General features: G+C 36.5%; 1 protein-coding gene across 2 annotated transcripts in view; it reads right to left on the minus strand.

The window, feature by feature from the left end:
* Window positions 1-25,040, minus strand: part of skap2.S (src kinase associated phosphoprotein 2 S homeolog) — a 164,672-nt gene that overhangs the window by 50,578 nt on the left and 89,054 nt on the right. For both annotated transcript variants that reach the window (XM_018268770.2, NM_001094865.2), the window contains 5 exon segments: window positions 20,184-20,258; window positions 19,580-19,663; window positions 12,266-12,390; window positions 11,394-11,454; window positions 7,681-7,773 (listed from right to left, as the gene is read on the minus strand). In XM_018268770.2, coding sequence (XP_018124259.1) covers window positions 7,681-7,773; window positions 11,394-11,454; window positions 12,266-12,390; window positions 19,580-19,663; window positions 20,184-20,258 — 438 coding nt within the window.

Consider the following 25,040-nt stretch of genomic DNA (forward strand, 5'->3'; position numbering starts at 1 on the left):
TCTAGGGGTTGCCTTTGTTCCTCCTGATTGTCGCCAGTCTATTCTATCCCAGGCTCACAGTTCTAAACAGGCTGGTCATCCCGGAGTAGAGAAGACTACCGAACTCCTTTCTCGCCTGGTGTGGTGGCCATCCATGAAGAAAGACGTCAAAGACTTTGTTTCTTCTTGTACCATCTGTGCCATTTCCAAGTCTGGACATTCTCCCCCTAAAGGACTCCTTCATCCATTACCTATTCCATCTCGTCCTTGGACTCATCTTGCCATGGATTTTATTGTGGAACTGCCTGTCTCCTCCGGTCACACTGTCATCTGGGTTGTCGTTGACAGGTTTAGCAAGATGGCTCATTTCATTCCCCTCCACAAACTTCCCTCTGCTCCTGAACTTTCCAAGCTTTTCATCCATCATATTTTTCGTCTCCATGGGTTTCCTGCCGAGATCGTCTCTGACCGTGGCTCACAATTCGTCTCTAGGTTTTGGAGATCCTTATGCAAAGCTCTCAACATTTCTTTACAATTTTCTTCTGCCTATCACCCGCAATCCAATGGAGCTGCTGAGAGAGTGAACCAGGCGTTGGAACAATTTCTTCGCTGCCATGTTTCCCTGTGCCAAGACGATTGGTCGGATCTCCTTCCCTGGGCTGAGTTCGCCCATAACAACGCCTTGCATTCTTCATCACATCAGTCCCCTTTCTTCTGTGTCTACGGTCAGAATCCATTGGCGTTTCCCCAGGATCTTCTCCTCACCAATGTTCCTGCCGCCAACGACCAGGCTGCCCACATGATGGCGATTTGGGCTGCTGTTGCCTTTAATCTACAGAAGAGCTCTCTGATCCAAAAGAGGTTTGCCGACAAGAAGAGGATTCCTGCTCCACCCTATGCTCCTGGTGATAAGGTCTGGCTTTCCACCCGTAACATCCGCCTGAAGATTCCTACCCCAAAGCTTGGTCCCAGATTCATCGGTCCCTATCCTGTCATTGAAATCATCAATCCGGTGGCGGTTCGTCTTCAACTCCCCCCAGAGATGCGGATCCCGAATGTCTTCCATGTCTCTCTCCTTAAGCCTGCTGTGTCTCTTTCTTCTTCTTCTTCTCCCCCAGCTCCAGTCCTGGTTGACAATCACCAGGAATTCGAAGTGAAGAGGATTTTGGACTCTCGTCTTTCCAGGGGCACTCTTCAATATCTCATCGAGTGGAAGGGGTTCGGTCCCGAAGAGTGCTCCTGGGTCAGGAGCTCAGATGTCCATGCGCCCATCTTGGTTCGTAGATTCCATAAATTATTCCCTCTCTCCCCTAGACTCGGTGGTCCTGAGGCCCCCCCTAAGGAGGGGGGTACTGTAATGGAATCTACTCCAAGTCTTCAAGATGGCGTCCAAGATGGCGACCGCCTGCCTCACCACATGGCTCCTGCCGGGCACAGGTCTATGACCTCATCTCCTTCCCAGTCCAGGATTGGTCGTCGGCGACGGAATGGACGCCGGCGTCAAAATCGGGCGCCGGCGTCAAGACGTCAGCGTGGGGACGCTGGAGTCTGCGTCTGACGCAAGCGCGTCAAAATTTGGCGCCAACCCAGGGACTACTTAAACTCACTTCCTCTTCCAGTCCTTGCCCAACTATAGGTTCCTGCTACAGTGTTCCTGGGTGTTATTATCTATTTTGATTCCTGTGTACCGATTCCTGCCTGTTCTTCGATTTTGCTTGTCTTCTGCCTGGTCTGACCTTTTGCCTGTATTTTGACGATTCTTTGGATAAACCCTTTTGTACCTCGAACCTGGTCTGGTCTCCTCTTTGGTCTACACTATTACTGTGCCTTCGGGCCCGTTACAAATACTAATTAATATAATTAAAATGAAGTATTAGCACCAGCTGATAATTTGTATATGTCAGAAACACGTGAGTGTAAAAATACAATACAAAATAAAAATTAAGTATTTAGGAGGTTATTTACTAAAACTCAATTTCTGGTCAGGGGTTTAAATGGGAAAACAAATTATTAGTGGAAAAACAAAAACTAATATTTTTCGAGATTTATTATACCTCGAGACTGCTAAAAGTCCAAATAAAAAAATACTCCATCTCAAACTTGCCGAGATCATGTACAAGTCAATGGCAGATGTCCCTTTTACAACTGGAAGATATCATGACCTGTGTTGGGTTTTGTACAACAATCTGAAAAATTTCTGGCTTTTGGGCGATAATCTGAAAACGTTTTCAGATGTCAAATCAGAAAAAAATACGAATTCAAATTTTTTCACGATTTTAACGTTTCTGCACTGAATTGTTCAAATTATTTTATTGATAAATAAGGTAAAATTGTGGATGTGAGTTTGGTCGAACTTGTTTTACTAAAATCATGAGAACATTTCAGATTTTAGTGGATAAACCTCTAAAACTACAGAGAGAAAATATAAAGTGCTGACAGATTGTGTATTTTTAAAAATTATTCTGAATCTTAATATGCAAATAGAATAGAAAGGGATCCCTGAGACTGCCAAGAAAATGGCGGTGCTTATTAGGATAGCACTCCAGGAAGTTATGGTTTTTTAGAGAAGAGGAAGTGCGGGCCCTGTGTTTGATGTCATTGTTTGACATTGTAATCACTGGGGGTTTTCATAACACATTTTTATCCCCAGTGATTAAACATGTTTTTCTCCTTTAAATTGTATTTATGCTTTGAAGAGTTCAGGAAAGAAGCCTTATATTGATGTGCAAAAGGAAAACACCCAGTTAAAAAAAGTTCCCACCCAAACACTTGCGATCATAATGTGCAAATCACTACACGCCTCAACTAAAAGCATGCCCCTTAAATCATATGCAGGCTCCTAGCTTAATCCATCCTGTAAATTAAAGATAAAATTGAAAGTGATCAGCACTGTGCAAGCGTCATATAATTTTGGACATCTCGGGCACATGACATGGTGAGAAAGAGCAGGACCAGTTACTTCATTCTCCAAATAGCAGAGATATTTGAAACATTTACAAACTGTGCTTTGTTTCAGAATGTATTCTCTTGTGTACACAGGCAGGAGAAAATTTACAGTGAATGGTTGGCTAACATGCGGTTACTACAGACTGATGTAAACATGGCCCCGCTGAAAGTTATGCCTGAGAAAGTAATTTATAGAACACGACTACAGGGGGACAGTCATTTCGCTGCAGCACACTTCAGAAAAAGGAAATACAGTTCTTGGCAGCTTCCACAGGAAAAGTCTGGCTCCCAGATGCTTCTTTCTATCCCACAATTGCTTAAACATTGTTTAAACAACAGTCTTTTTGCACTTACTGAATGGGTAACCCACAGGCCAAAAAAGTTCTCTAAAACTAACAAACATTTTTTTTTCTATTTTAAAATGTTTTCCCTGTGCCATTTAATTGTAACTCGAGGTCAAGAGTTCTGTTTATATGCTGTATTAAAATGGAGGTGCCTATTGCACAATTGTACTTGTGTTAAATTGTGTGGGTGGCATTACAAGGAATTGATCACACTGCAAACGTGCATTGAATAAATTAATTAAATGATAAATGCATTAGAAACAGGCAGAAATTCAAATTAATAAGGCCACATTCTACAAGCCAATTTACTTTCTATTTTTTTCACAAATCTTATTTTAAAAATAAAGGTTTTTTTATTTCTCTAAAACTCTAAAAATGTGAGATGTATTAAGTGTAAAAACCACAAAAAACTCAAATACAAAATGCGCCCAGTAAAAGCTGTCCAGTCCTATAGAGGTCAATGGGAGCTGAGCTGTCTTTATGGTATCTTTTTTAACCATTCAGACTTTTAGAGGGTTTCAGATTATTTTTCACTACTAATTATCTGAAAAACTATAATTGTTAGAGGCTTTAGAGATACATGTATTGGATCCATTATCTGGAAACCCATTATCCATAAAGTTCATAATTTGGGAGGGCTGTCCAAATAATCCAAATTTTTTAAATTATTTCCTTTTTCTCTGTAATAAAAAACAGTACCTGGTACAATTGTCGCCAAATATAGACAAAATTCTCGTCAACTTTTATTGCCACCCAGAGAGTGACTGAGTGACTGTATGTGCCTAAAAGACAAGCTACAAGGAATATAGGTAGGAAAGGGATGTTAAATCACACAGACAATTGGTTATACCAAGCTAGGTTGGAAAAACAACCTACAACCTGACAAAGGGAGTGTTGCACCCCCCAAAATATTAATACTTTGGTGGAATATTAAATGGGGTAAGCTCCCCAACTGCATATATATGAGTGTGTGCAGCTCCATATAAATTGTGCATTTGTAAAAGAACCTACCCAGGCCAACGGGTACCTTGCACCATCAGTGCAGTTTATGCAAATAAGCGGGTGTGCAGTGGATCAACTGTATTCAACTTTGTGAATCCAAGACACGGAAGGAACCATAGAGTATCTAGAATTGAGATGCTCTTTTCCTTTATAAATCAAAATATGCCTCATTTTGTGGTCAAATATTCGGTTAGACCCCGCTTAGCTCATGTCAAGACAAAGACAAATTTGTAATTGTGACTTCCCTATAATTCTAGTCATATCCAAGACCATGTATAAGCAATTAATCTTAAATTTCACCGTTAATGACCCAGATGCAAGCATCATTCTGTCCACTGATTTTTCTCCTTCCTTTAGATGGGTAAACCCCAGAGAAAGCCCTGGCAATAAGGCCATTCTATTAAATAAAGGGTTTTTGATCTACCTAAAATACCAGAGATGCTGTTTAACAGAGGAAAAATTAGAGAAAACTGGAAATTGCATTTCTCCATATATGCAGGTTTTGATAAAAGGAAATTGGCCTATCTGTAGGGGCCTTAATGGAGGTCAGTATGCTACTTGCATACAATATGTTTGTGCTCACCAGTGATTTGCTAGAAAAATTGGCTGCTGTTGTGCCTCGTGGAAATATTTAACATAGTAGGACCATGGCTATCTTTAATCTTCAAAGCTTCAAGGAATGCTCTAGTACTGGCAAAAGATGACAAATGCCATCCACTAGTTCATGGAAGTCATTAAATTAGAGTAGGCAAGCGGCAGAGAATTCCCATAAGAACTGTTCCTGTTCCTTGTAATGACTCTTGCTGAGCCATTATGTACAATCGGAAATGCTATGTGCTGACAAGTAAACTTGCATCACAGAGATCTGAGAGGGAAATCAGTGACTATTCTTGGTATCCCATTATCGGCACAGTGGTATTCTTATTCATTAAACCTATATACCATAATGAAAATGAATTGTATCATGCTAATTTGCTTCAATTGGGTAAAGGGGAGCATCCAAAAATCCATTAAAGTTTTGGTATAATGTATAGATGTTATATTATTAGAGTTACGTTTGAATGTTTGTCATATAATTAGGCTTTCTATTACACAAGATGGTGATATATTGGAAATTGGCTCATTGCATGGGAAAAGCTGGACAATAATGTGGTACACCACATCAGGTGACCTTTTTAAGGTTTTAGAAGCAGATTTTAAACAAATTCTGTAGTTCTTGCAGAAGTTTTTTGATTGGTCTGATATTGTTGATTAATTTTTCAGTAATATTTTATTTTCATAATAAGTTACATAGACTTGGGCACTGAAACCAATGTTTCTCTGTTTTCTGTTTACCTGTGGAGCAATGATGTCGATAAAAAAATTTCTTACTCCTGGAGACTTGAATGGATTTTTCTTTAGACAAGGTTGTGTATTTATGTATTAGGTTATGACTTTTGGCTTAAAAAATGTGTATGTTACTTTTATCCTTAAAAGACCTATTAATGGTAAGCACAAAAAGGACTGTCCAGTTTTAAGGTTTGATCACACTTGAAAGACTTGAATAGGGTGTGACTGCTGTTAGTGCTGGAAAACCCTGTCTGTTTGGCCAGTAGAGTACAGAAATATAATACTTGTGAGAGAGTCTAAAAGCTTTTGCCTGTCACGACAATGGGTTAATTTTAACTTCTCGCCAGATAATTAAGAAACAGATGCATAAAGGTCTTTAGAGGGTTAAACCTGCAAATAATAAATATTGTTGATGATGAGGGGATCTGGCTTCTTTTCCCACTTGACAAAGAGTTTTTTGAGACTCGAAACATGTTGTGTTGAACAATAAACACCTAATTGAGCAGTTAATCCTGCAGTCTGGATCGTTCCTTGGAAAACTTTATTTTGTGGAGGGATCTGGCTTCTTCCTTGAGGGATCCTAAAAGAGAGCAAAGGAACCTGTGGAGCCAAAAATTGAGAGAACAACTGGTGGGAAAGAAACCTGTGTCTGGAGAAAGGCTGTATTTGAGAAAGTGTTTGTGTGTTTAGAATGAAGATGTGTGGCCTGGCTGACTCAGAGAGAGAAGTTGATCTCTGATGGTGAACTGTGAGTAATCATATAGTGCTCCAGTGTATGGGAGAGTCCTCTGGGCTGTAGGGAAAGACTACAATCTCAGCTGTGAGAGAAATACGTTATAAATTTGTGTTGGGTTGTGAAGAAGAAAATAACCTGTTGTATGTATACTTTAGTGGAAAAAAGTGATGGAAAAGTGCTACTCATCAGCATTGTTGTGTCCCTGTCTTTTTTTTGCATACCATTTTCCCACCATTTAAAAAGCTAATCTTCCCACAAAGAGTATGATTACTTCTTAACATAAGGTCAACCCATGTGACTGTAAAAATTGTTATTTATTTATGCTGGGGGAACAGATGGGTACCAGTATTTTTATGAAGCTAAGTAATCACATTGCTGCATTATTATATCTTTTATTGATGTGAATAAGTAAAATTAACATTGTTGCCACTATAAGTAGATAAATACATACATTCAGTGGAAAGCTAGACCCAAAATCTCCTGCCAATGGAAAATAATCTAATTAGTATGCAAATACAGTACATTTGTCCCAGATTATTTGATGTGTAGCACGACCAATGTTATTTTAACGGGAAACTACTGTTTAATTTTACGTTTTTGCTATAATACGTGGGTGGGAGAATATTATATGAGTACATTGGGCTGAAGGAGGTCTTCCCTGTGGGTTCTAAACACTCATTTTAAATCCACATTTTGATTAGTCACCGAGGGGGTTTATTTATCAAAGTCCGAATTTATCTCAATATTTTCTGAAAAAAACTCCGACCAAATCCGCACGGGTTTTTGGGCTTATTTATTAATACATTTTCCCAAAAATTTTGTTTGCGGAAAAAATCCGGAAAAATCGTGATTCGTGATCTTTTCAGATTTTTCACCTGAAAAATCCAAATTTTGCCTGAAAACTTCAGGGTATTGCCAAAAACCCAGCGCACATCAAAAAATCATTGGGACTTCTTCCATTGAGTTATGTGCAACCTTGACAGGTCTGAGATGCCGGATTTTCAGATTCTGACTTTTCCATTCTCAGGGTTTAATAAATTCCGAAAAATTCATGATTTTTTGAAAAGTCCATTTTTATAAAAAAAATCACAAATTTTTCGTGATTTTTGCATTCGGAGTTTATAACCCCCCTAGTGTGTGTCTGCATATACAGTATATCTATATTTATTTAAGTTTGTTCCTTATATACATGAACAAAGGCAAGATCATGTTACCAGAATTTTTAAAGGATTTAAAGGTTTGAAAGCATTCAAAAATAAAAATAACATGCAATGTTTGAACTTGTTTTGGTGTTTCCATTTGTGGGTGCTTTTAAGACAAATCATTGTAAATATTCTTACATACCTGGGAGCTCTTCATAAATATCTTCTTCGTGGGAAGCATCCATTTCCTGATTCACATCATCATAAAGCTCCTCGTCTTCAGAAGGAATATTTCCTAGAATTAAGAACATTTTGCAGAAATTATTAAAGACAAAAATAGGAAGTGGTTTATTGCATGAAATAAGGGGCAAAAAGAGCAAATAAATATATCACAGAGTGAACACAATATATTTTAGTAGCTGAATGGGCAGTACATAGACAGTAATATATATAGGTATTAAACTGATATATTTAACTTTTTTATTTTTTAAGAGTGTGTGGCTAGTATGTGGATCTTTTTCTGTATTGTGTATAAGATGCTTTATTTTATTTCTTTCTTAACCAACTTCTGTTTTACATATATTTTTATATCACAAGTATTAGACCTGGGCTGTAAACTCATTAGAGGTTACACAAGAAACTACAAAAACCCCATGCTCTGTGTTGTTTTTTATAGTTACTTGATGGAAGCCTCTAGTGTTACCTCTCATAATTTTGCTGTAATTTAAAGCCCTATATGTAATATCTACTACATATAATGTACTTTAACCTTAAAAAAGCAATAGAATTATTTTGCTTTCATTATGAACTTATGTTTGACAGATTATTACAAGGCCTTTGATTTTTATTTCTGTGGAACAGGGAAACAAAATTGTGTTTTAATTTTGTAATTTTCTATTCTTTGAAGTATTATTTGGATTATATTTATATGTCTTTTCGCCCACAGAGTTGAAAGTTTGGGGCTTCCCCTACTAAGAGAGTTAAGGTTATTAATGGGGGTCCAGACTTAAGCCCAGTTTGGTAAATTATGATGTCAATAATTATTTGCAATAATTATTTGTAAAGCAATATAATTACTGTGTTTCAGTAAGAATGTTTGTGCTGAATACATTTTTGCCTTAAATCAAAACGTTGAAAAACTATGCTTCTATCTAGCCCATAGTAGTGATTTCATTATTTAACATTTTGAATTAAATCACTTGTGGTCATGTGTTAAGACTACCAAAATTCCTCGTTAGATACAATACCTATGGCATACAAGCCAGCTAAATGGAGGAGAAGTTTTCCCCATTAAACATATCCAATGTTTTAACAGAAGCTGAGCTGAGTGATACTAACCTGAACTTAGAATGTCTGGCAACATATTGTTAAAACTCATTTGACTCGTTTGAGGTTAATCTATAATTTTTTTTAGATTTCTCACATTAAAGGAGCTAAACCATAAAAATAAAATGGTTAAAAATGGCACATCTATACCAAGCTTACTGTACCAGCCCAAAGTTTCAGCTTCTCAATAGCAGCAATGGTCCATTTGTCACAGGGGGCCACCAGCTTGCAAAGTGTTTGTGACACTCACATGCTTGGTGGGCTCTGAGCAGCTGTTGAGAAGCTACTGTAAGTTTAGGAGTCATTGCAAATTATCAGAAAATGAGGTTTGTCTGTAATATAAGATGATGCTACAAAGCTGATTTAAAATTCTGATGCAAGATGCAATGGTTTATGGGGAGCTAATGGGGAATCTTTGGAGGCACAGATCTTTACTGCTAAAGGGCTGTGGTTTACTTCGGCTGGTACAGAATACAAACGATAATGTAAAACATTTCTAGCCTACTTATTTAGTTAGGCTTTAATTCTCCTTTAAAAACACATAAGTATAACCACAATGAATTAAATGTGATGATGGACTTTTAGATTGTAAGCTTTATGGGGCAGGGACCTCAATTCTCGTACTGATATGTATTTATCCTGCTCTTTGTACAGTCATTTTGTACTGTTTTTATAAAAATGTACAGTGCTGCACTTTTAAACTGCCCCCACATCCTTTACTTTTTAGCTTTCCAACCCACAAGCATGCACATACCTCGTTATTTTCTTATTCTTTTTTCGATGTACCTCGTCTAATCTTAGGGCTCGCTCCCATGATGCTACAGTAATCTCCACTGCAACATTTGGAGATCATTGAGGCTAGTGATGTCCAGATCATGTAAATTAGTGTGTGGCAGTAAATGTATTTGGTTTTTTTATGAATATTCCAAGAGAAGTGACAAGTAGTGGTTTAGAGATCATTGAGGTCAGTGGTATCCTTATTGTGTGCTTTAAACTTGACTGAAATTAGCAGAACTCTACCAGTCTACCAGTAGACCTTTAGCTGATGATCAGTAGATCTCAAGACACTGTCAACAAACAGCTTGTCTAAATCACCCTCCCGTTTCAAGATTTTCATTCAGATATTTATTATATTAAGGTTACATAAGAAATAGTTGTTTGTTAAATATAGCAATTTACATTTTCTCATAAATCAATATAATATTTAAATAATATTGTCCATGGAACAGAATGCTAACAATGCTATTATGGCTGTAGATCATAATGGGACAACATTACTAAAAGTAGAACTCGCATTACTTAAGTATGGGCACTCCTGATTTCCAAGGTCAAACTAAGACATCAGTCATCTACCTGGGTATTTAAGAACACTTTCTAGGCTTTTAATTAGTGGGGGCAGAGATTTAACATCTGGCAGTATATCAAATGGAAAAGACTTTTACCTGGGGCACAGTGTTTAATGGAAAAACAAAGGGACAAAAGGATGTAAGCTATAAACAAAGACAATTAGGAAGTTTTGGAAGAGTTCATTTCACCTACAGAATTTGTTATTGGTAGAAATAAATTGGTGCATATAATATAATCCCCCAAAAAATAAATTTGTTTGCAGATTTACTGCTGGGCCTCAGACACTATATACATGTATGGGATCTATTATCCAGAATGCTTGGGACCCTGCATTTTCTGGAAAACTGATCTTCCTGTAATTTTGATCTTCATACATGGGGGAGGCCCATTAATCAAAGGTCAAATTTCAAATTTAGATGTATTTTTCTAAAATTTGAATATACTGACAATTCAACTGGGAGGTCATTTAAGAAAAAATTAGAATGTCTTATATTCGATTGAATTGTTCCAACCCAAAAAATCTAATAGTATTCGATTCGTATTTGATTTGTACAAATCAAATTTCTCTTCCTAAAAAAACCTCAAATGTCAGGAAGGCTATTAACATCTCCAAATGGCTCAATGGACCTCTCCAATTGACTTGTAAATGAACCCGGCAGGTTTTAGGTGGCGAATATTCAAATTATGACTCCATGGTCAAGGTGTGATAAATCTCACACATCTGCATTCGAATAGGGGTATTAAAACTCGAATGTGTGAATTTTTAAACCGAAAATTCTAATTTGAATTAAAATATACTATTTGACCCTTGATAAATCTGCCCCGTAGTCTACTAGAAAGTCGTTTAAACATAAAATAAACCCAATAGTCTTGTTTTGCTTCCAATAAGAATTAATTATATTTTAGCTTTGATCAAGTAGAAGCTACTATTTTATTATTACAGAGACAAAAGAAAACATTTTTAAACATTTGGATTATTTAGTTATATTGGAGATGGCTTTTGCATAATTTTGAGCTTTCTGGATAACAGGTTTCTGGATAATGGATCCCATACCTGTATAAAACAAAGCTTTAATTTGGAATTTAGAATATAAGTGCATTCTTGCTTCCTTTTGAGGGTTGCAAAAATGTATTTCTACACTGTAACAACTCAGCATATGTCTATTTTGTTATATAACTGAATCCTTTTTAATCAAATATTCCATCTAAATATACACATAAAAGCATCCTTTTGTGCCATACCTCTGGCATTCATGATGACATTAATCCATTCTTCTGCTTCTTTAGGACTGGAGGCTGCAAACTATTTAAAAAAAATCTTTATTAAAGAGGGGAAATCAAAATCTCGCATTCTTGTAATTTCTTCCTCAAAACATCAACCATTCTTTATGTGTCTACTGATACTTTCCTTGCAAGGATACAACAGTTAATTTTGACAAATTTACGTAATTGGACCGGAGGATGATGGATTTGAAACTGTGATCAGCAGCTGGCAGCGGTGCAGAAAAAAAGGTGCTTCTCTTCATCAATGTCAAAGCCACAAAACTTGCCCTTGACAATTAGAAGACACCCGTGAATATCTTTAGACTGCTGGGTACAGTTTTCCTAAAATGTTCTTGTCAGATTCCAGCACATTACATGACAACTTAATTTAATGATTTCAAACGCAATTTCAGATGTTTAAAACATATTAAAGTTCTCCTCTGTATTGATGATACATGCAATAGTTTCTTTAAACATGTTTTCCTATTATATGTATTGATCTGTTCCCTCTCTTACCACTGGTGGAAGAAGTACTTGACTTTTTCATTGATTAATCAACATTGCTGTACTTGGTAATCATGATTATTACAGGTTATAAGCTTGAAGCACACAGCTGATGTATATATACTGTATATATATGAAAATACAAATGATATTCTTCAGATTGCACATTCTGTTTGATATCTGGTGTAAGAAAATTAGCTCAGTTTTGTTTTTCTTATAACTCCCATATGTATGAGCATGCTGTGCAGATGTACCAGTTAGTGAGCTGTTTCAACCCAAATGTTCCTGTCTCTGAGGCTGGCGCAGTAATGGTTTTATCAATTTTCTTTATACACAAAGATGCCTACCTGATAGACACGCTTATCCGGAGCAAGGATTTCAAAACAGCAGTCCTTCTTCGCATCCTTCCTTAGTGTATCATTCATTTTGGCTCTGTATCCATCAAGAGAAAACGCACCTTTCTGCTGTTTGTCTGTCAATGATAAAGCTAAATAAACAAATTGCATTTGGCTGTGCAAGTGTCTGGAATATATATGTATTTTCCTTAGAATTAAATCACATAATGCAGGGATGCCCAACTGGAGACTTATGGGCTTAATGTTACTCTTGAAGGCAGTTAGCCTGAACAAGTGGCTCGTGAGTAACATGTTGTTCACCAACCCCTTGGCTGTTGCTCCCAGTAGTCTCAAAGCAGATGCTTATTTTTGAATTTCTGGTCTGGGGGTAAGTTTCGGTTGTATAAATCTAGATGTACTGTCAAACAAAGCCTCATTTAGACTAGGGATGCACCACTATTTCGGATTTGGCCGGACCCTTGAATCTTTCACTATAGTTTCCACCGAATACCGAACCAAATCCAAATTGCATGTGCAAACTAGGGGTGGGAAGGGGAAAACATTTTTTATTTTCTTGTTTTGTGAAAAAAAGTCATGTGATTTGCCTCCCCGTCCCTTATTTGCGTATGGAAATTAGGATTCGGTTCAGCTGGGCAGATGGATTCAGCAAAATCCAAATCATGCTGAAAAAGGCTGAATCCCGAAATGAATCCTGCATCCCTGATTTAGACTGCCTGTCCACATAGGGTCTACCAAATAGCCAACCACAGTCCTTATTTGGTACCCCCCAGGAACTTTCTTCATAATTGTGTTGCTTCCCAACTCTTTGTAACAACTGAATGTGACTCATGGGTAAAAAAGGTTAGGGATCTCTGCTCCAAGGGATATTAATGGTCCCTGTCTGCACAAGAAAACAAGGACATCTTTGTTTGGCAGCCTCATTATGTGCTATAGTAAATAAAGTGTCCATCACATGCCAATAAATGCTATTGTACACCATATACATCTGTTTATGAAGATGGTAACAAGGGAATACATTTTCTATGTAAATTTGCACAATGTAGTGTCCAATATTTAATTAATTGAGGTTATACTGTTGTTCCTTCAATGCTATTAACTTATTCCCAACATCCCTTATTTGTCAGTATTAATAAGAGCTGGTTAAACAACATCTCAAGGGCCATCAGCTGGCGATGACATCTTTCGTAAATAAAAGAAAATCCACAGTAGCTGAGGTCATGTTTATTACATAAATATCACATCAATAAAACATATAGTATTGCCTAAGCATTTATTGGATTGGTCATTGTTTTGAACTTGGCAATAAGATAAGATACGTTTTTAAACCTTCTTTTAAAAAGGCCACTGCATATTCGAGGTTAGTCCCCAACCAGTGGCTTTGTTGTCAACCCCTTGGATATTGCTCCCAGTGGCCTCAAAACAGCTGCTTATTTTTAAATTTCAGGCTTGGAGGCAAGTTTCAATTGCATAAAATCTAGGTGTACTGTCAAACAGAGTCTCAAGGCTGCCAGTCCACGTAGGGTCTACCACATCACAGCCCTTATTTGGCATTCAATTGAAAGTATAGTTAGTGGAACAGACCAGGTAGACGCAGAACTTTGCTGCCTTATTTGGCATTCCTCAGGACTTTTTTCATGCTTGTATTGCTCCCCAACGTTTTTTACATTTGAACATGACTCACATGTAAAAAAGTTTGGGAACCCCTGGTCTATAGGAAAGACTTAATACAAAGCCCGAAAGTATAGGATTTACCCTACACCTTCATCTATTTGTAATGGCATAACACTGACAAATCAAATGGAAATTTTCAGCAAAGATAAGGGTTAATCTGATTAAATTGAATCCTAGTCATGAGCAAAAGGTTTTGCCACAAAAATTGCCCATAGACTTCAATGAATTGAGCTCTAAAAAAATTGTATGACCAACACTATGAAACACCCATTTAATGTGTTTCAGTGGCGTAACTACCGGGGGAGCAGGGGGTGCAATTTGGCCAGGGCCCGCACCCCGCAGGGCCCCCCGGCAGTCACACGCTCACTGCAGCGGCTGTAGCGCCGCACGGAAGAGGGTGGTGGCGGGGCCCGGCTGCACAGCCTGCACCAGGGCCCGCCCCCACCTAGTTCCGTCTCTGATGTGTTTTATCACCATTTCACCAAATTTTGGCAAATTGAAACAGGGCTGATTTACTCATTACTGCTGAATCCCCTATAACACATATGGATTTGGTTTGTTGCATCAGAGACAGAGGTGAACTGTACGGTTTGCATCTACTAACCACAGACTTCAGTATGATCTCCTTCAATAACATTATATCATATGAGTCCATTCTAAAAATGTACAAGGCATACTCCTGGGTCTCATTAACTGGTTTCAGGAGTTGCTATTTATTTAATCTATTTAAGCTCTCCCCTTATAGTTCACCTAAACTAGTCTAGTGTATACAGTAGGTATTTCTCCAGGGTCTCCAATGAAGGAAGGCTGCTCATAGAATGAGAACTTTTAATTAAAGTTTGGAAGTTAATCTAAAAAACAACTGGACTTGCTGAGTAATCAATGAAGACGTTCAGAAGACGTTCAGCAAGTCCAGTTGTTTTTAGATTGACCTATACTAGATATAAAGTTTGGAAGCCTCTTCTCACTGTTTATACTGATATGGAGAAAGTGGATATGGCCTCCCTGACAAATATGTTTACTGCAGTATACTATGCATTTTATAGTTACTTTAAACTTCAGTGTCGGTACTAATGTGATGAACTGCAATGTATTTTCTATCTCAATTAGATACAATTAGAATAATTAGAACAACATGTTACCAGAAAGGTTTGGTTAATTGATATAACACTGGACTCTCAGTCAAGCTCTGTGTTACTCTAAGCATCTTTCACTGTTATAAAGCTCTTTGCCTGTTTCTGCAGGGCTGTGTTTCTATATAGAGCCCATGCCTAGGGTGGCAGATTTAGGGGGCTCATCTTTCTGCTGGAATAGATTTATTGCTATTTATCTAACATTCAAAAATGATCACATTAAAAAGTTAATGTTAACACAATCTTGCTCTTCTTCTAATGCTCTTATAGCATTTTTCCCACCTAGAGACAATGCTTTTTCTTATGTTCTACATTCTAGTCTCTACCATGTGGACAAGAAACTTGGAAATTATGTGAGGCTACTATTTATTGATTATAGTTCAGCCTTTAACACAATTGTTCCATATAGATAGATCTGGGACTAAATAGTCGCTTGTCTGCCTGGGTTTTTAATTTCTTATATTGGGAAGATTGCAGGGATTGAGAGTTGGTAGTTATGTTTCTAATACTATCATACTAAAAATAGGTGCTCCACAAAGGACTTGTGCTCCACAAGTCCTTTGCTCCATACTCTCTATACACCTTATTGTGTGGCCATATCCAACTATAATTCCATTGTAAAATTTCCTGATGACACAGTAGTGCTGGGCTTCATTGTCAATAATGATGAGTCAGCTTATAAGGTGGAGTTGGAGAATCTAGTATCATGGTGTCATGTGAATTGTCTGTATTTGAATTTTCTGAAAACTAAGGAGTTGGTGGTGGACTTTAGTAGGAAACAGCAGAGGTCTTATTCCACACTTACTATAGGTGGGGCTGCAGTAGAGAGGGTGAGTAGTTTTAAATATCTAGGGGTCCAAATTTTCAACATATTCAAGCACAGTCTAAGAAGGCCAGTCAGCGTCTTTATTATTTAAGAAAATTGCAGAAATTTAGAGTTTCAGCAGAGAATATCATCTCATGGTTTGGGAATTGTGGTGTTCAAGATTGTAATGATTTACAGCTGGTGATACGGGCAGCAGAACGACACAATAGATTTGCTTTACCGTCACAAGATATTTATGTAAGAAGTGTAAACCTTTTCGACAGCCCTTTGTCAGTGTTACAATCTCAGTGTGGCGTTTACCTGATGGCATGGGACAAACCTGAGCCAATAAGTGCAATGGTTTTGCACTAATTCCCTACAGAAGTTAGAGCATTTAGAATTATTAATTATTAAAGATAAAACTCCTTGTAATTATCTGTTTGACTTGTTAAAATCAGGAAAGTTTTTAGGAGGAATAGAGAGGTTTAAGAAAAGTTTTTATCCTCATTTTTTTATTAGGCTGTTAGGCTTCTTAATCATGATATACCACCACAGCTTTTTTAGTTTTTTAATTATTTAATTAATTATTTTTTAATTATTTTTATATTTTATATATATATATACTTATATATATATATATACAGTATATATATATATATATATATATATATATATATATATACACTAGTATATTGTTATTTTTTAATAAAATTACACAGTTTTGGAATGATCAGGTTGCATTTCACTACAGGTTGTACTTGTATAACTTTGTATGTGACAAATCTATCTATCTATCTATCTATCTATCTATCTATCTATCTATCTATCTATCTATCTATCTATCTATCTATCTATCTACTTTATTTTGTGTCTTTAGAAATGGACAAACTAAAAAGGTTAAGAAAATGTGTACCATTATAAAATAATATTATATATAAAATATACTGCAGGAGAGTAAAGATTTTGTTTTTGCTTTAAATTTGAGATTGTCAATAAATCAATAGCATTTTTTCTTGTTATCGATGTCTATTTATCTATTCATCCAGAGACAGGTTACTTTAAATATGAACTATTTATTGTATCAATCCTGATTTTAAGGGGGTTATTTATAATGATGTATAAAAACTGACACTGCAAGACTCCAAAAAATACCAGTTTAATCCTATAGTTCTTTTTACAATCATATGTATTTTTAAATAAAAACTATTCTTTTCTCATCAACAATAATCTACTGTATTTGGATGAAGCCCTTTCTGTTGCAACAAGTGCTGGATTTATGGACTGATCACTATTTTTAAGATACAGTTTGTAAAGATAAGATCCTTAAACTGTGCTCTAAATCCACAAGGCATGGCTTTCATACATAAGGAAGATAAAAAAAACTACGATAGACCAGTAGTCAATATAATGTTAGTATTAACTGTGTAAATTAGTGATTGGTGCAGTAATTTACACAATTTTGAAACAGTTCAAGAAAAGAATAGAACATTCCAAGCACACCTTTATTTCTGGATATTATTTAGAAAAATATTTAAAGCATATAATTCCTTTACTCTACTACAAAAATAATCATCTATGAAAATAAAAAGCTTGCTGTTTCATTCTTGTCTGCACTGCCATCATCCATAAAACTGGCAGATGACAACTTTTCTTATAGCCCTCTTATGTAATAAAAAGCACTACGTTTGCTCATGGGCATTAACCCATAGCAAACAATCCGCAGGTAGCATTTACTGATCACCAGTTTAAAAGCAACTGTCTTATTATATTGCTATAGGTTACTGCTCCTGGGCAAACCTAGTGCCTTTTATTAAATTTGCGGGTTAATGTTTAATAATCCCCCAAACAAACAGGAGTTGCAACAACAAGGCGTGTTGTCCCTAAGAACAGACCCAGAGGTGAGGCAGGCTGTTTGGTATGTTGTGTCAGGGGAGGTGCACAAATGTGCATAAAAAGTACATTACACAAATGAGCTGAAAATGTAAATGCTGCTTTCTACATAATATTTTCCACATCCCAGCCCATACTAGAACTGTAGCATTTCCTAATAATATATACACTGTTTTATGATATCATCTACTTTTATGTATTATGTTAACTATAAAAAGAATATGTAATGATATTTTAGGTGCATATGATATTGCCTCTTTGTTCTCTCAATTTGCAATATGACACCTCCAGGGACTGGATGTTGTTCTTGCAGAATGTTCAGAAATGAAATTTCAAGCATATTTTCTTTATTGATTTTGTTTTGCATCACTAATGGATCACTGAACGAGTGTTAAATCTTTGGATTTGTATTGTAGAGTTGATTAGCTGAAACTAATAAACACTAAACAAAGAAAGGATAAAAGAAAAGTAAAGACATATCTATAATGCTGCACCATACACCCAGTGGTGTAACTAGCATCAGCCAGGTAACCAGTCACCCCCTGACTACCACCTCTAACCTTCAAGAGGAGTGCCCTACAGTCGCGTGCACACAAAAATTCCTGTCCATAATATCTGCGTCGGGGTGGTGGGAGGGGGGGGTGATAGCAACCCCTGTACCCCCAGTAGTTACACTGCTGCATCCACATCTTTTGTTGAGACTTGTTTTTAAAAATATGATCACCCTGCTTAATCAAAATCTATAGCTAAGAACCCTTGAACCACTGTATCCTATAGTATGAACCCTTTTGTCAACCTCTCTGCATTCTAGAGAGATAATGGAACTTATATTATGAGCATACCAAACACCTTAATGACTATGACAAAGAGAGGTACAAACTGTGAAAGTGCATTTCGTAAAATGACTTAAATTTTAAATTAAGCAGAAAAATGTTCTCTTTAATTTAATGCAGGGGCGGAGCTACCAGGGGAGCAGGGGGTGCGAGCGGGCCAGGGCCCGCACCCCCTCAGGGCCCCCCGGCAGTCCGCGCACCACATATTCCCGGCCAGTTCCGGGTGTACGGAGGGGGGCGGGGGGCCCGGCTGCGTGTCCTGCGTCAGGGCCCGTCCCCCTCTAGTTCCGTTTCTGATTTAATGATCTTTTTTTTCTCTTTTAGTCATTCTGTTTAACCCACGGTCTACAGTAAGATGTAAGCATTCATGCCACTTGAAATGGGGAGAGATTAAAAGGCATATAAACTACAGACCCTCCACCAGATACAAATTGAGCTTAGAAAGCTAAATTGTTAATACATATGTTTACATTTATAATAATACATTAGTATTTAAAAAGAATTTTATTTTTTTTGAAAATATTAAATTTGTTTAAGTAGTTTTGATAAAACAGAAGCTGACAGACAATGGGACTTACTGGGAAAATGTTAAAAGCAATATTGCCATTTTGGTTGTGAATTTGGCTCCAACAAGGGCACCACTATTAATCTGTATATTCTCATTGTGTCTGCATGGGTTTCTTCTGGATACTCCAAATTCCATCTCACACTCCAAAAACACAGACATGTTAATGGGCTTCTAATTAAATTGAGCCAGGTATTTGGATGTTTTTGGAATGGGATAGGGTAATTCAATGTACATTGACTCTATATAAATCAAGGGTTAAAATCCATCTGAATACTAGAGACTTAAGGCTACCCAAAACTGCTTTATTTTTGCTGAAACATCATCAAGGCATTAGAGATTGTTTACAGAAAGAACAAAATTATCAATGGATATATCTAGGTAAAAAGGTGTCCAATATCAACCTACCTTTATCACTCCCATAGTAATAAAACATAGAGTTAGTAAGTACACACCAACGCTTTTGCCATTCAGATGCAAAAAAGCTGTGGTCTGAAATACATGGACAATAAACGGTATCAGTAGAAAACAATATTTTTGAAAAATCAAAATAAATCATATATATAAAATATATATAACACACATATATATATAACACAGTATATATAAAACATATTACTGAATGAAGAGCAGGAAGAGGGATGGATATGTGCCCCCTAACATCCAAGCCTCATGATAGTCTGTGATATGAATACCCAACTTGGCATGGCAATTTAATTAATAATTAAAGCCATTTACAGTATTTAAAAGTAAAAACATGTCTTAGACTTGAACTGAATTATCACACTGATATAATACCAATGTGACATATGAAAGGATATCTTATGCAACTGTTTGTCTTAGTGAGAAATATTAGGCAATAATATTAATGATTCCTAATGTGTGGATAGTGTGAGGGGCACAGTATTACATAGGACCGCTACACGCTTTGAATACATAAACAGATGCAACTCAGAAGAATATTATGTGACTAATAGAATTAAATAATGATATCCATGTTCATAAGTGTTACCTTTCCTGCGTTTTTCCAGGTATCCTGCCCTTAAATAGTCAAGATCCTGTGCTGCAACAGATGGGTAGAAACTTCCTAGAGGCAAAAAAGAATACAAGAACTAAGTCATACACTTTTTTATGATGGTGCAGATGGTCAGCAGACAAAAAAAAGAGCTGTGTGAAAATAGAAATGAAGACATGCTCCCTAATAACTAACATTTGACAGTATTATTATTCTTTACATAGTGCTAGCATATTACATCAAGCTTAATAGACACATTAATAAAAGGGTAAAATGTATCAGGAACCAATATTTTTGGATAGTGGGAATGAGAGAGCAATCATACAACATGTTAATGAAATGTAGAAAGTGCCATTAGGTGGTTTGAACCAAGGACCCCAGCACTGCAGTAAATGCAGTGGCAAATCACCAAGAAGAAGCAAGCAGCACTGTATTTTTAAAGTGCATGCATTGCATTCAAACTTTGATTCCTAATTAATGCTAGAAGAAAAAAAAAAACAAGAAAGGTTCTTGGTTGTTTATATTCTGAAAATGGGCAAGGAATACAGTCAAAACTAGTGTAGGGGACAAGCTAACCTCAGGGGTAATTAGCATATTTGGTGATAGTTTAGAAACACTAGAAAGTTTGGCTGTTCCATTTTAAATCACAATAAATATACCAAAGGATAAAGGAAGTCAGTGGGCACTAAGTTGTAATGATCCAGATGTTATTATAAATGTATGGGCTTGACAGATAAACATATTAAGATTTACTTGTATCAGCGACTCTTCCATTGCTATAATATAAACTGACATTCCATACTGTGGTCCAAATCAGATTCTAGGCCCCTTAATTGCTATTATAGAAACTGTTGTCTCAGATTCCACTGTACTTTTACTTGTCCCAATTTCACTTCACCGTTAGTGATGGGCGAATTTGCGCCGTTTCGCTTAGCCCAAAAATTCGGCAAATGGCGAAAAATTCGCGAAACGGCACCGCCGTCTAGTTTTTGATGCCGGCGCCCGTTTTTGACACCGGCGCCCGTTTTTGACGCCGATTTTTGCTGCGAATTTTCGCGGGCGTTTCGCGAATTTCGCCGCAAATTCGCACCTGGTGAATAAATTCACCCATCACTATTCACCGTGTTAATGCAATGTAATAAAGACTGCCATTTTTTCGGTGGCTGAGTATATATATATATATATATATGTCATAGAAGTTCACCTTTGTCCTATATGTGCAATATAAATGATTCAATATGAATACTACTTATATGTCGTTGATCCTGGAAAACATTGAGACATACTATATTGTAACTGATTAAGAGCAAGAAATTTAGCATGCAGTTTAACTGGAGAAAAATCTCCAAGGCACTTTTCTTTAAATAGGAGGTTTTTTACGTAATCAACCGGATTATTATGGGTACAAAGTAGTTTGTTATTCTGTATCTTTATTTGATATTGTAATTGTGATTTAAATGGAACACCTACCTTACTTTTTTCTAAGTTTCTAGTATCTCTGAGCTGTCCACAATATGTAAATTATTTGATTTCTACTTGTCCCCGAATTGAGCTGGACTGGTTCATAAAAGAGAAAATATTACGCATACCATGCAATTTTTTTGGAAAGTAAGCAAGCAAACGCTTGTCTCTAGTCTCCTTTTTACTTCTTAGAATTGACTCAAAAATAAAAGAAAACGATTCTTCTTAATTCTGGATCAAAACACAAAACATTTGAGATTCTGTAATTAAGTACTTACTAGTTAGCTATATAGAAACAAATTTTGATTACACATTTACAAGTACATTTCAGAATATCTAGAATGTTGACCTTAGATCTGTAAAACATATAGTTCTTCTCTTGGCTTAAAATAACAATTTGTTTAAGGAAAAGAAAAATAGATTCATAAATTGACAGAAAAATATACATAGAGTTCAACAGGGTCTACAGGACACATAATCTAAATTAGCCTTATGACCAGCAGCTTTGACAGTGAAGGATGAAATGCAATGAAAACATAGCAATTCAAGGGCTATTTTTAAAAATCACTAAGACAGCAGCAACAAAATAAATATCTGAAATATCCATCTTACTCACTACCCTGAGCCAAGTTAAGGGAAAGTGCTCTACGAGGAATGATCTATCACTGCATTGTCCCACCAGTGACATTACTAGATATCCCATACAAATCCCACCATTTCTACCCAGAAGAACCTTTCCATCTATTGAACCTAATGCTTCTCAGGCAGGCTCAGACTGGCAGTCTGTGAATTCTGGCAAATGCCAGAGAGGCTGCTGTATGGACCCTTTGCATTTGAAATGCCTGGGCTTAATTGAATTCCAGTCCTGATATGGTCTCGGGTATAACAAACCTAAGGTTTTGCCGTAATGTTGGTTAGGATATTATGCGGAAAACTGCAGGGCATATCTCTGCATCAAAAGTTCAACATTTGAAGCTGTAGATCCTGCTCATAGTGTGGGAACTGGCTAACAAGATGTCCCATAGATAATTATATAAAAGTGTAAAGCTAAGAAGATGTTTGCTATATCTTCATACACTCTGCACAGGTAATTGTGCTGCTTATTATTTATTTCTAAATGTTTGTAAATAATAATTCACAGTTTTGCCAGAGATTAAAATGTTCCTGAAAAGGGTGCTGAAATTGTGCCATAAGTTCTTTTTCACCAAAAAAAAGCCTATAATTATAATGTGCCCCTGCTTTTCACATCAACCAATAGGATCAGATCTGTCCCCAATCCCCCTCCTGGCTACCTAAGAAGATGTCAAATTTGGAAGAAACTGATGAGTCATTCTTTGTTATGAGGAACAGTTGTAGCATAGTGCAGAGGAATTTCTCTGACAAGGTAGGGAATATTGTATATGCTGTTGCAGAGCTAATAGCATAAACAACTAAAGCTTAACTGAAGTAGGACAGAAATATTGTATATTATGTTGTATATTATGTTTTAAGATTCTGTCCAGTCCATAATATTAGTTTTCCATATTCAGTAAATTTCCTTCTACATCCCTATTAAAAATAATCAGTAGGCTAATTGCAATCTCCTCAATACTGACTGCATCTCTTGTTCTCCCCGCTCACTACATACAACCTTGTTCCTATGCTCTCTATGACACTGTGCTGTTGTCCTTATTTAAGTTCATTCTTTATTTACATATTCCATTTCAATTTCTGCATTTCCCCCTCTTCCATCAAACATGCTTGTGTCAAACTACAGCTGAACTACAACTAAAGATGGCAACACTTGACCTATCCTCTCAAAATACAATCTTGTCTGTTTTCTACTTATATACTTTCTACTTCTAAACCCTTGGAACTTTGTTTCTCTCATTTCTCCAAATGTTATACAAATAAAACCCTTTCTTTCCTCAGTTGCAGGCCCGGACTGGCAATCTGTGGGTTCTGGCAAATGTCAGAGGGGCTGCTATAAGGTCCCATAGAAAGTCAGTATTTAGTGGGCTGGTGGGGGCAGATTGGGCCTCTATGTGGGCTGATTGGGCCTCTGTGTACCTGAAATGCTAGGGCCTATTTTAATTCTCAGTCCGGATCTGCTCAGTTGATATGTGTCTTGGTTAGATAAGAAGGCATTTTTATGAAGGTGGATTCACCGCAAAAAGTAACTTCCTTCTTATCGTCCCTTAATTGCTCTGATTGAATAAGAAAAAATATGGTATTAAGTGTGAAACAGAAGAGCTCTCCAATTTTCTATACTGTATTGCACAGTTTAGTGTGAAAACAAAACACCAGCTTTTTTGTAAATTCAAGACAAGGCCTCTTTGTTGGAATCATGTTGAAAACAGGAGTATATACCAATTTACTGTTTTGCTGAGAATGTTCGCATTATTCACAAAATAGGTGGACACTGTTTGCCCTATAAGTATCTATAAACTGATATTAATTATTTTTTTTTAGCACGCTTCATTTCTTCATCTACAGTGCAAGCATCATTAGTATTCTTACAATGTATTTTACTAGCTTTAATAGTTTTTAATTTGCTATTGTTTCTTTTCATTTGCTGCATTATTGTCCCCATTTGTTTGGTTTACAATATTATAATCCCATAGAATCTATTAAGGCAATTTGAAAGTGATGCAACTATTAGTAGGTTTGCCTCAGGGATATTAAAGGAAATAGATTACATCATTTAGCAGAAAGTACCACATTGGACAAGATACCCAGAATAAGGAAAGCTGCATTGTAAGACCATGCTTCAGGTCTAGATAATTGTATGTGGTAAGTATAATGATAATTAAATAACATTCATACAAGTACTGTGTCGTTCATCAAGGGCCCTTGTCCCTTATATTTAACTTGTCTACTGTCTATGACAAGTTAAAATTGAGTTTACCTATAAATTAAGCTCTTCTTCATTCTTAGACATCTAAGACAATTTGTGGTTTGCCTTCAATTTGTCTTTATGCCTTTGAATTGTTGAAGTTTTGTTGCTTCTCTTATGTTTGGCATTTAAACTACCAGTGACATTACAAATAACTAAGAACATGATAAAATATTCACAATTTAGGTAATAACAATGAAACAATAATGAACATAATTTAAATGTGAATGGAAGAAAGCCATTGTTTTGAAGAGCTTATGGTCTACAGCAGTGATCCCCAACCAGTGGGTCAAGAGTAACATGTTGCTCTTCAAACCTATGGATATTTCTCCCAGTGGCCTCAAAGCAGTTAATTATTTTTGAATTCATGGTTTTAGTAGCATAAAACCAGACATACAGCCAAACAGGACCAACACTTATTTTGCACCATCCAGAAACATTTTTCTCCCCAACTCTTTTTATATCTGAATATTGAATAAAAAAAAGTTTGGGACCCAAGTTTGGGACCCCTGGTCTAC

Source organism: Xenopus laevis, chromosome 6S (assembly GCF_017654675.1).
Source record: "Xenopus laevis strain J_2021 chromosome 6S, Xenopus_laevis_v10.1, whole genome shotgun sequence".
Taxonomy (NCBI): Eukaryota; Metazoa; Chordata; class Amphibia; order Anura; family Pipidae; genus Xenopus; species Xenopus laevis.